Raw genomic sequence first — 12,820 nt, forward strand, 5'->3', positions numbered from 1 at the left:
TCAAATACTTTTTTTCTGCATCTATTTATATGATTGTGTGATTTTTCTTCTATAGCTTATTGATGTGGTGGATTACATTAATGCTTTTTGAATGTTGAATCAGCCTTGCATACCTGGGTTAAATTACACCTGTTCATGGTGTGTAATTCTCTTTATACATTGTTGGATTCAATTTGCTAATATTTTGTTGAGGATTTTGCTTCTATGTGTATGAGAGATATTGGTCTCTAGGTTTCTTGTAATATCTATGACTGGTTTTGGTATTAGGGTAATTCAGTTGTCATAAAATGAATTAGAAAGTATTCCTTCGGCTTCTAGCTTCTGAAAGAATTTGTAGAGAATTGGTAAAGTTTCTTCCTTAAATATTTGGTAGAACTGACCACTGAAGCCATCTGGACATGGTGCTTTCTGTTTTGGAAAGTTATTAATTATAGATTCAAATTCTTTAATAGATATAGGCCTATACAGATTGTCTTCTTTCTTGTGTGAATTTGGCAGATTGTATCATTTAGGGATTAGTTCATGTAATCTAGATTATCAAATATGTGGGTATAGAGTTGTCCATATTATTTCTTTATTATCCATCTTAATGTCCGGAGGATCTGTAGTGATGTTCTTTCTTTCATTTCTTATATTAGTAATTTGTGACCTCTCTTTTTTTTTAAGCTAGCCTGGCTAGAATCTTTTACTGACCTTTTCAAAGAGCCAGCTTTTGATTTTGTCCATTGATTTCCTATTTTCAATTTTATTGATTTGTGCTCTAACAAGAAGACTTTTTCAAAAGTGATTTTGTGCTTTTGAGTTGCAGATTTTCTGGAACTTCAAAGCCAGATCATTAGGCAGGAAGCTCTTTTTATTAACAAATATTTGCCCAGTTACATCTTCTCTACCATTTGGATTCAGCATTTAGGATATACTATTTTGTAATTGAAAAATTTCTCAAAAATATGTAAGACATTTTACAAAGCTTTGATCTAAAAAAGGAAACACTACCAGTATGAATTCACTCAGCTGGAGGGAATATGAGGTATAATTTAATTATAAGAACAATAATTATTTCAAATTTATACTTAATAATAGTTGCAATTAATGAGTATTAGTTTGCTATATCACAGCACTAAAATTAATGGCAAATTGTTTTTGTAGTGTTACCATTTGACTTACAATAAAAAGTGAGGAATAATTTTATAGGCAATATCTGGATCTAGATCTATTCATTAAATAGCTCTGATTTAATACAGTGAACAGTATTACTAAACCAAACCTTTGAAATAATTCATGACATAGGTTATGATAGGAAAGGAAGCCTAGAAGTAAAAACAAGAGTGCTTAACTTTGGACTGTGCTAACGGGTAAGCTTGCACTCTCTGCACGGGTGAAATAAATAAATTAGCCAGGAACTTGGAGTAATTTGCCCTTTCTGACTTTGTTCTCACAGAGATTTAACTATATTCTATTAATGGCATCATAACTTATTGGAACAGACAAGAAATCTGAAATCACCTCTGCTTTCCTCCACCTGAATTCCTAACAGGCTGGGCTTTGAGGATCATGAAACTAAGCAACTCAGACTCGCAGTTGTTGAGACTCATGGGATGCCCAATTGGTGCCAAGTATAGACCCATGTGGGATAATTGCAGATCTGAACACAGAGCAGCACACATTTTCAGGGGCAAGCGAGGGTGGGGGTGGGTGAGATGGAGTTGGAGAATTATGCAAGGGTCACTAGAGCATCCTGCATGCCATGCTTACAAACTTGAAATGTCCTGTAGATTCTAGGGGGCATTACCTCCTCTCCACTCTGTGTGTACCGGAGGGTTGGAAACTGGCCAGTGCCCCCAAAGACTTGGCCAAGTTCAGCACTGTGGTCCGAAGTGCGGAATACATGGATCGGGAATCTGTATGGATTGGGATTCCGTAAGCACACACCTCGGGAAGGGTGGGGAGGGGGCCCCAGATGTTCACAAAGTTCTCAGAGGCCTTGATGGGCCACCAGGAATGGTGGATATTGGAGCAGCAAGCGAGCTCTGGGCCTCGTTCCTCCTGAGAGAGAAAAATTCCCAGGTATCTTCAGGTTCTTCTGAGTTCAGATGTTCTTGCTGGTCCAGTGGCCAAGGGGCACCACTGTATGGGTCTGGGCCTTGATTCGAGCAGCCCACGTGGGAGAGCAAGTAGGGCCAGAAGTCGAGGGGAGTTTGTGTCATACTCTCTGTTCCATTCCAGGGACTGAAGTCCATTATGATATGTTGAAGGATGAAGAACAAGCAACAAACAAACATGAATTTTCTGTGTTGAGGAATTTTTAATCTCATCCAGAAGATAATGCATCCTGAAAAGATACCAATCGAGTATAAACTGAATTTGAAGTGCCAAAGAAGCCCGAGCAAATGTATTACCAACGGGCTGTGGTTAACTAAGGGAGTATGTCTGGAGTTGTTTTCTGTTTGTGGGGAGGGGTAGATTTAAGTAGTTTAGAAGGAGATCAAGAGCCTGGAAAACCCTCAGACCAGCTCACTTAGATTGGGAGGACTAAGCCAGTTATATTTTCCCCAGTTGTGGGAAGTTCCAAATTTCTAAGATTTTACCTGGAAAAATATATAATTTTCAAAAACAGAAGCTGAAATACTGTTTTATGATCTCAGTCTAAGGCTGTTCTGTAGGTAAGACATACAATAGGCTTTTGATTAAAATGCCATTGTAACAGGTGCAACTAGTGAGAAAAGTTTTGAGTATTTCATAAATATGAATTTATTATATCAGAACGCACACAAGGATGTCCCTAGTACTCTGATCTGAGTCATACATAAATCATGAACAATTGTGGTGTGTTTGTTTTCTCTCTAAAACACATGACAATGGACCATCACTTTTCCTTTACCATTCTTAAGCTTCTCCGAGAACCTCACTTTGAGTACATTTGAACCCCCACTGAAGGATGAGTGCATTTCAAAATTAAGATTATTCCATAGAATCACTCTCATTAATATGAGTGGTTATTTTAAAGGGAAATAAAATTGTTTTAGCTTACTTAACTGTAATATTCTCTATTTTCATATGTTAATTCTCATTAGCTTATTATTTGTACTCAACTTGCTTTTCCCTCTAAGTGATAAATAGTGGTTCTTTAAAATTGTTTTGCCATCTCACTTGTTAAAAACTATAATTTGTGAATAATTCTTGTAGCTTTGAAACATTTCAGGAATCATCTATTTTTTTGGATAGAAATAGTATTTATCAGATTATTCATAAGAATGATGCTCATTTAGAGGGATTCAAATGTTTTATAACGATGCCAGGAAAAAGAAAATTAAGTTGGGTCTTGACAATTTTTGCTTCAGGAATCTTAATAGAAAATATAGATATTTCAAGTTGAAAACAAAGTTAATGGAGGTTTGGGATGGCTCCTGAGCCTTCACCTCACATAGATTAAATTTCATTAGAAACACACTGAATACATGAAAAACACTGTCCAAATCCAGAGTAGCTCCTCTCTAGGTTCCCTGTGAGGATGTGACCACTTTGTTTTTGACCACACATATTCTCAACTTGTACTATGTTGGAGTAAATTGGAACACTGTTTTTGAAGACTCTAAGTTAGGGTTATAAAGAATATTGTCATTTTAAAATAAACTTTATGAATTGTTCTTCCGAAGAAAGATTACAGCACAAAAGCTATTACTTTTTTTTTTTAAGACTAAGCTTCATATGCCTTCTTTGAAGAAAAAATAAAAAATGACAATATGGTTTGAAACTTTGAACACTGCCTTTTACATCTCTATATGGGGAAAATGTCCTTATAGCATCTTTTTTTTTTTTTAAAGATTTTATTTATTTATTTGACACAGACAGAGACAGCGAGAGCAGAAACACGAGCAGGGGCAGTGGGAGAGGGAGCAGCAGGCTTCCCGCCGAGCAGGGAGCCCGATGTGGGACTCAACCCCAGCACCCCGGGATCATGACCTGAGCCGAAGGCAGTTGCTCAACGACTTAGCCACCCACCCAGGCGCCCTGTTCGAGCATCATTTGAAGGAACTTAAAAAGGGTGTCTTACCATAGTGAGAATAATAAGAGCAAATACTTTTAATCCTCAGCAATCCTCTCAGTGTGTGAGTCCCCATTGTACTCCCTGCCATATTGCTGTGTGACTTCCATTGTATAGTTGTGTAACTCCCCACTGTACAGTTGTGGGGGTTGACTCCCCATTGTATAATTATGGGATATCATCATTGTCCAGTTGTGTGATTCCCCATTGTACAGTTGTGTCTCTTCACGGTCCAGTTGTGTGACCCCCTATTGTCCGGTTGTGTGTCTCTTCATTATCCTGTTGTGTGATTTCCCATTGTCCGGTTGTGTGTCTCTTCATTATCCTGTTGTGTGATTTCCCATTGTCCAGTTGTGTGTCTCTTCACTGTCCAGTTGTGTGTCTCTTCATTATCCTGTTGTGTGATTTCCTATTGAACTGAGGAGAGAACCAAGGCTTAGAGAAGGGTGAGTGACACTCCCAAGAGTAGGCAAACCTGGTAAATGCCAACCCCACCCAAGTCCGGTTCCAAAATCTATGCTAGCTTCCCATTCAGTTTCCAACTTCAGGAGAGACCATAAATGGTGAGACGACAATAGTGTGAGCAGAGGGGACAAAGAGGGGTGGCATCAGGATACATCCCTAAAGGAAACTGTGTGGGGCCAGGGCTGGGAAGAGAGAAGGCTTCCTGAGACACATAGTTAATGGGAATAATCCTCTCTTGCCCTCAGTCTGCTATGTGACTTCAAGGTGGTGGTGAGGTCTCCAGGACCCCTCTGCATACAGGGAGAACAATGCAGGTCTGGTCTGCTCAACATGCTGCTACCCTAAGAGAGTTCTAGGCTAATACTCAAGTTAGCTCAGTTGACTGTGAACTGTAGATAACCCTCCTCCTCTGGAGTTTTCTGAAGTACGAATAACACCCCAGTAATAACTCAACACTTGGTGCTTCCAGTGCACACACCATCACAGGGACTTCTGAGGCCTTCTTGTGCCACAGGCCCCTTTGGTGCTTTGTTGAAATCTGTGTCCCTTTCTCAGAGCAATGGTTGTAAATGTAAAACATATATATATATATATGTGTATATATATATATATAGTGAATTATAGTGAAGCGCTGATATCAATAAATTAGAAATTGTAATATAATAAGTCTCCTTAGTTATTAGCACATTAAATAACAAGATCTAGTGGTGAGTAGAATAAATACGATTATTTTGAAGTAAGGAGGAACATGAATGATATTTCTAGATATCCGTGACAATGATTGCTATAAGAAAATCTATAACTCATGATGGTAACAAACAAAAAAGCATGGGCACTGCTGAAAATGCTGTGGTTTGTCTACGCTCATGACTAAAGAAAATGCTGAATTTCAGCTCGAGGTTTAATGAAAATAAAGATGTAGTTTTTCTCTGTCTTCACAGGCTCCTTAAATCATATCTGTACCCCATGTTAGGAACTCCTGAGTCATGGTTCCCCAATTCAGTTTCTATGAAAAAGCCTCTTGGGCTTTTGACTGGACTCCTAATGAATCTTTAGATCAAACTGGGGACGACTGAGACTTAAGAAATACTGTCTTCTGGAAAATACTGTCTTCTGGAAAATACTGTCTTCTGGAAAATACTGTCTTCTGGTTGTGATCGCTGGAGTCTGTATTTTATGCAGTTTTGTTTTAATGTCTTTCAATACAGTTTCTACAATAATCCCCATAAATGTTTTTCACAGTTTTGTAAGATTCATTCTTAGATACTTTATGTGTTTTGTTATTAGTTGCTATTCTGTTTATCATCTAACCCCAGCTAGAGTTTAAAATGAAATCAGTTTTGGGATATTGAGCTATTAAGCCAGTCAGTTACTTACTTTTGGATTTTCTACCTCTACAGTCGTATCATCTGGAAGTGAGGACAGTTGCTTTTTTTTTTTCCCCCAATTCTGTGTTTTTAGTTTTTAAATGTTCTCTTCTGTACTGATAGGACTTTGAGAGCAGCTTTCAACAGAAGCAGTGGTGCCTATTAAAGTCTTCTTCCTGATTTTAAAGGAAATTCTTCTAATAATTATCCATTGAGGGGCAGTGGGCTGGAACCAACCTTTAGTTAGCTAGCAAGAGCCAATCGTTAACCTTTTCATGAATTTTGTAAGCCAGTTGTTAAAACACAGTCATTATTAAAGATTAAGTTATATAAAGTTACAATTAAGTAAATCATATTAAAAACAAAGGTAAATTCTCCAAACTCACCACTTATTACTCTATTTCATGGCATCTTACTATTACCTATGCTCTTGAGGTTATTTCGGTCTCTTGGATCTGCATGGTGGAAATACTATAGAATGACGTGACATGTGTGAATCTCTTTCCAGTTCCATGGTTGGTAACATCACGCTGACAGCTTGGAATTGCCCATGGTGGGAGTATTTGCACCATGGAAGATGGCAAATGCTACCAATCAGGGCTTTAAGAGCCTATTGCTAAACATTTACTAACACACCTCTGATGGAGACTGATGTTTGCCACAGGTTCTAGCACTTTCTTAGCCTGTTAACTAAAAAGGAAGGGAAGAAGGAAGAAGAGGAGGGAGAGTAGGAAGGAAGCAGGAAAGGAGGGAGGGAAGAAGACGGGAAAGCCTGGAGCAGGGGGTTCATCTGAATTTGGTATTTTCCACACAGATAACTGTGATGTTCCGCTGGCGTCCACCTTGCCACGAGAGTCCTTCAGCAGTTCGTCGGAGCTGTCCAGCAGCCACGGCCCGGGGTTTGCAAGTCTTAATCGCAGAGATGGTGAGTCCGATACCGTCTTGTTGTTAATCCATCATGATTCTTTCTCAGAGAGAACAATGATCATTCTTACTTAATATTCGTTCTCATGGTTCAAAAAGTAATTATACTGCAGTTTAATGAAGATGAAGCAGCAGGTTCAACATTTTATCATTTGCTAGCTTCCTTCGTCTTTAGTATTCATCTTTTTTGTTTGTTCTGACATTTCCCTTGCCTGTTGTTGGTCTGCAAATGATCATAAATGAGATGCAGATCAGAAGGGAATTATTGGAGGCTCTGGAATATTTCCTATTTTATCATCCTTTTTTAGTTTTAGAGCACTCTGTGGACGGGTGACTAGTCAAGTGCGCTTATTGTGGGTAACTAAAACAACAAACGAACGAACCAATGTCACAGGCACTGGGGAACACCAGCAAGCCACTGGCTGGCATCAGTGAGATGTGAAGCTGCCCATGGGATAGTGATGGGGAGACAGCTCCATCCCAGGACCTGGCCTGGGAGGAGCCTGGGCAAAGGCTCTTGTTGAAAATGGATTCTCTTCATATCTGTGGGAAGAGAGCTTACTTTTTGAAGAGGTATTCATTCATTCTTGCTCCTTGAGTGTCATGGATTAAGTTACTTTCCCTTTTGCACGAATAATAGTTCAGTGGGTTGAATAAGCTAATACATACGCTGAAAAGTTAAATGTTTTACTGCCTTTGAAAGGGAAGGATTAACTCTTTTGGTGAATGATTCATTCACAAGTAAAATTTTAAATTGACTGTGTCCCATGTAAATGTAAATTCTGAAGATATTACTATGTAATGGAGCATTCCCCCCCCCTTTATTTGGTATTTCTAAGATTACAGTTTAAGTATAGCTTGAGTTTTATTGTGTCCTCAAAAATCAAATGCAGGAACCCCACAAATGATCAAATAGACTGGTAGGGCAGAGTAAGGACACAGTGAAGGATTTTGATGAGTTTAGGTGGGGAGAGCATGCCCACCGATGACCACCTTCATGGCCTTTTACTATGAAGAAGCATTTCTGGCCAGATATTTACTCCTCCAGATATTTATGAAGCATCAGTCATGATAACATTCAGTACCCCAGTGAAAGTATCTTCTCATTGAAGCCAGTTTTCAATTCATAACTAAATGATCAAATTTACTATTTTTGGTCTGGTGGTTACTCTAATACCAGCTTAACATCTAAACTTTCCAGTGGTTGCCCAAAGACTGTAAAAACTAAATAAGCACCATACTTAATTAGTTTAAAGGATCCCAAGGGGTCTGTGTACTGTGTTTCTGATTTGCATACACAGAATATCTTTATGATTCAGGCCTCTGGTCCTGTAAGTGTGGAGGCACTGGAAAGTTTATAAGCATCGGAAGGGAAAATCCCAATGTTTAAGATGAATTTATTTCCATTACATTTAATTAAAAAATAAATAACTTAGAATATGAAAAGCAGCCATTGTAAAATGGTAAGTATAAAATGTATTTACTATATTCAGATCTCTCTTTGCAGACTTAAATTAATTTTTTTAAGAACATGGTAATCAGGGGCGCCTGGGTGGTTCAGTTGTTAAGCGTCTGCCTTCGGCTCAGGTCATGATCCCAGGGTCCTGGGATCGAGCCCCACATCGGGGTCCCTGCTCCACGGGAAGCCTGCTTCTCCCTCTCCCACTCCCCCTGCTTGTGTTTCTGCTCTCGCTGTGTCTCTCTCTGTCAGATAAATAAATAAAATCTCAAAAAAAAGAAAAAAGAGCATGGCAATCAACCGACAAGGTTCTTTCTTGTGGTTGTTGCTACTCTGATTGTGTACAATACACATTTCACTAAATATTCCTTCATTTTACCATCTGATTTCATACCCATTCCTAAGGCAAGATTCAGACAGCACAGTTTATCAGTATTCCTTCTGAAGGATTATCTATGAATATTTTCTGTTAAAAGCCAGCATCCCAGGGGCACCTGGGTGGCTCAGTGGGTTGAGCATCTGCCTTCGGCTCAGGTCATGATCCTGGGGTCCTGGGATTGAGCCCTGCATTGGGCTTCCTGCTCAGGGGAGAGCCTGCTTCTCCCTCTGCCCCTCACCCTGCTTGTGTGTTCTCTGTCTCTCTCTCTCAAATAAATAAATAAAATCTTAAAAAATATAAAAGCCAGCATCCCAGATTCTTTCCTGGCATTTCTTCTGCCCTTGTAAATGCTGGAGAACAGATTAGTTCATTTCAGTTTAGGATATTATGATGTAAAATGTGGACTGTATAAAATGTGGATGATTATAATAATGATGATGATGATTCTTCATATGTAGTAGTTTTAACTTTTTTGAAAATTCAGTGCATGACCTGGTGGTGATGGAAATCATGTTAGACTACCTGATTATATGGTTAAAATATCCTTGGTCTATGTACCAGATACATAGACGTATGGTACCTGGAGGTTGTAAAGAAGGTGGTCTGTCTTACCTCCCTAGTTTCTTATTTTGCCCAGCAGTCTTTGAGCTTTCAAATATTTTTATGGAAAAATAGAAATATCTGAACTATCATGGCTCCTGCCAGGGATTTTATAGGTAGCTGATCACTGCATCTACCTGATATATAGGGTAGTAAGAGAATAATCAGTATATAATTTTATTTTATTTTTATTATTTGAAAGATTTTATTTACTGAATTTAGAGAGAGAGAGCGAGAATGAGAGTGAGGGGAGCAGCAGAGGGAGAGCGACTAGCAGACTCCACGCTGAGTGCAAAGCCGGACACGGGGCTCCATGTCACGCCCCTGGGATCATGACTTGAGTGGAAATCAACAGCTGAGAATTTACTGAGGAATAAGGGCTGTGATTCAAATAACTTCCCTAAGGAAAGACAAAAACACTTAATCTTTACATTGATTTTCCATCCAGTCACGTTCAACTGTATTGCCCCTTCTAGGAATTTCCTTTTTTTTCTGCCCAGGATTCCTGGCAAATGAGGCACCAGCTAAGGTGACCTTCATGTCTGCCAAAGTGGTAAGGTCCAGTTAGCCATCTTTGACGAGGCACCTGGGATCCCCAATGGTACATAGGTGCCATATTGAAATCAACACGGGAGTCCTGAACTGCATGTTTCACGTGTGACCATAGCCAAGGGCAAAGGCTACTGGCACCTCTCCGTGGGCCCTGCGGTCACCTGCCCTGCTACCATGAACGTGGAGGGAGACCTGCCTGGACTAGGGGCTGCCGGGGAGCTGGTGATCCAGGGGCTCCCTCTTCGCTCCTTCCTGTGATCCCTGCAGCCTGACTGTTGTTTCGCAGCCATGCTTCCTCTAACAGAAATCAGGTGGAGTGGGCTTTGCTCTGACACATTCAAGTGCCATCCCTTGAACGCCCCCACCCCGAGTGCTGCTTGTCAGCAGCATTCACATTTTGCCATGCTCAAGCCTCACCCTTTTTGCATTCATTATGATATTCTATTTTGTATAGCAGGTAATTGGTACGCAACTCTTTTCATCGGAGGCTCTCACGGCGTGCTTACAAATTGTTATGAATTAAGCCGTACAACATCCTTAAAGAAAATGCAAGTTTTACCATCGGTGGAATTTTTTTTTTTTTTCCAGAGGCATTTGGCTGACAAGCAGTCACAAATGGGTGGATAATTTAGTTGTCATGGTTTTATTTCTGAGCATCTCACCCTTGCATTTCCTGACATGATCCTCCTCCGTATTTAATTTTTTAAAAAAGGAGACATTGCCTTGAAAGCAAGCAGCGGAGCATCCGTGGGGAGCGCTGGGGGTGGTGGAGCTGCCCATGCTGGCCTGGCCTCCTGACCTTCCAGGCGGCCTGGACTCCCCACTGGTCTGCATGCAGCAGAGGGAGGTGCCGCTGTTCAGACTGGCCTCAGGGATGATCGAATATCCTGTCTGTTCTGCATAACTCAGAGGGCCGGTGAGATGATGCTTTCATAGAATTAGGACACATCCCAGAGCCACGCTCCTTGTAAACATAGAGATTTCACGGGACATGAATAAGCTCAGTCACACATTTTATTCGGTCGTAAATGAGGGATTTATGACTTGTTTGGATTCTTATAGGCTTGCTGGGCAATTCTTGTTCTGTTTCTAAGGTGAGAAATTAGCAGAATCCTATTATGGTTTTGTCAGTGCAGAACTTCAAACGAATCAGAGCTGGAGAACCTCGGATCAGCTCAGATCTCAGTGGCTCTCTACTGTATGTTCCTTTAAAACGTGATCAGGAATCGATGTGAGAACAGCAAAACAAAACACACAGGACTGACAGATTTCTGTTTATTTTATGCAGAAAGAACCTCAGTCGGGAATGCTCGGTGCCTAAGGGCTCGGAAAGTTGTCCCTGGGGAGGGTGCACACGTGAATGCTTAGGGGGTGTTTTCTTTTCCTCAGGATCACTGGCATTTAATACAAATCTCAGATTGACTGGCGAACACATATTTTTATTTAACTTTTGAAGGGTCTGTTTACAGGGCCATTTTAGGGTATCTTCACATTGCACGTAGGAATGTGGTTTACAATGAGACAGCTGCGGCTGACTTTTCCCTTCTGGATGCATTTTGTGGGAAATGTCCTGTCCTCCCCAATCAGGCTTCTAGCAGAGTGCAGGAAGCCACAGAAAGGGAAGCAGAGCACACTAGGCAAGCCCAGAGGCAGGGTTTCTGGGCTTACTCCATCCCGATAGCTAGAAATGCTACCAGGAGGTAGCTGGAATTGCATCCGAAGGAATCAGAACAGCAGCAAATGCTTTAATCCCCCCAGTAACATTGGCAGGGTCTGACCCAGGCTTCAGGGTGTGCAGCCCGAGGATCTCTGAGTGGGGAGGTCAGGGGGGCACCCACCCACGGAGCCCGTCTGCCTGCCGGCCCCCTTTTCCTGGGGACGTTGGTCATCTCCCTGGGGAAGGCAGCGAGGGGTTTCTGCTTCTCTCCTGCTCTTCCCTCGCACACTCGGCCCCGCCTGGAACTCAGAGTAAATCTTCTGTGGACTGAGATGCGTGTAAGTGAGGAAAGAGCACCCATCGCTGGATGAGATCCCATTTGGGACAATGGAGTAATGATTGTGGGGGGAGACTTCCCTTGGCAACAACTGCAGGTTAGCCATTTATCTGCTCCGCACATAGATGCCCTGAAGATGAGTAGGTCTGTTCACTTCAAATTAACCCACTTGACTTTTGTTTCCATGTATATCTTTTTTTTTTTTTTTTTTCCAAATTCAGGTTAGTTAACATAGAGTGTAGTATTAGTTTCAGGGGTAGAATTTAGTGATTCATCAGTTGCATACAATACCCTGTGCTCATTCCATCTACGTGCCCATCTCCCAGGGACCCCATCCCCTCACCACCCTCCCCTCCAGCAACCCTCAGTTTGTTCCCTAGAGTTAAGAGTCCCTTACAGTTTGCTGCTCTGGTATTCATTGAAGGTTGAAGAAGGCATAAGCTTTGGCTTTTCGCCCCCGGGTAATGTTCTTCTCTGCCTAAAGCCAACAGTTTGTGAGAGCGCATGCCCTGTGACCACCAGGAGCCGTGGTCACTGTCATCGTGATCAGTGGGCAGAGTAACTGAGGCCCGCTGAGAGTTTCTTATTCAACCTTTCCTCTCCCCGAGGACTCGTCCCTGCCTGTGTCTGAGCCAACCAAAGGCGGGGGAAGCAGTCACACAGGATTAACTAGAGACAGAAACCTTGCGACAGATCGATATAAAATACAGTCCGGCTGGTGGTCAGCAAACAATACTGAGTAACTGATAAAAACCGCAGGGAGATGTTCTTAGATGGGGTGGAGCATGAAAGGGGGCCAAGCTTTAATTAAATGCTCTCACAGGAGCCTAAAATGATGTGTCTTCCTCATCAGTAGAGCAGAGACTGTTACGCCGGTCCCACTTGCTGGGGGTGTGTGGGGTTGTGAGGTCACACGTGGGGCCTCGGGCAAGGTCTTAGCACATCACGCACGCACGACAAGTCTTCTCTTTCTTCATGGTCTTACCCCTATCTGCTATGAAGTGGCAGGCAACAGACCCTTTAGTAATAAGGTGACTG

General features: G+C 41.5%; 1 protein-coding gene across 2 annotated transcripts in view; it reads left to right on the top strand.

Moving 5' to 3' along the window:
* The window catches only part of LOC114219815 (contactin-associated protein-like 3), a 185,826-nt gene that overhangs the window by 27,339 nt on the left and 145,667 nt on the right, over positions 1–12,820 (top strand). For both annotated transcript variants that reach the window (XM_088019136.1, XM_088019135.1), the window contains exon 2: positions 6,689–6,799. In XM_088019136.1, coding sequence (XP_087875262.1) covers positions 6,689–6,799 — 111 coding nt within the window. The remainder of the gene's footprint in view (positions 1–6,688; positions 6,800–12,820) is intronic.

The sequence above is a fragment of the Eumetopias jubatus genome, unplaced genomic scaffold (genome assembly GCF_037043125.1).
Source record: "Eumetopias jubatus isolate StellerSeaLion01/CBP00866 unplaced genomic scaffold, mEumJub1_p1.0 scaffold_15, whole genome shotgun sequence".
In the NCBI taxonomy this organism is placed as follows: Eukaryota; Metazoa; Chordata; class Mammalia; order Carnivora; family Otariidae; genus Eumetopias; species Eumetopias jubatus.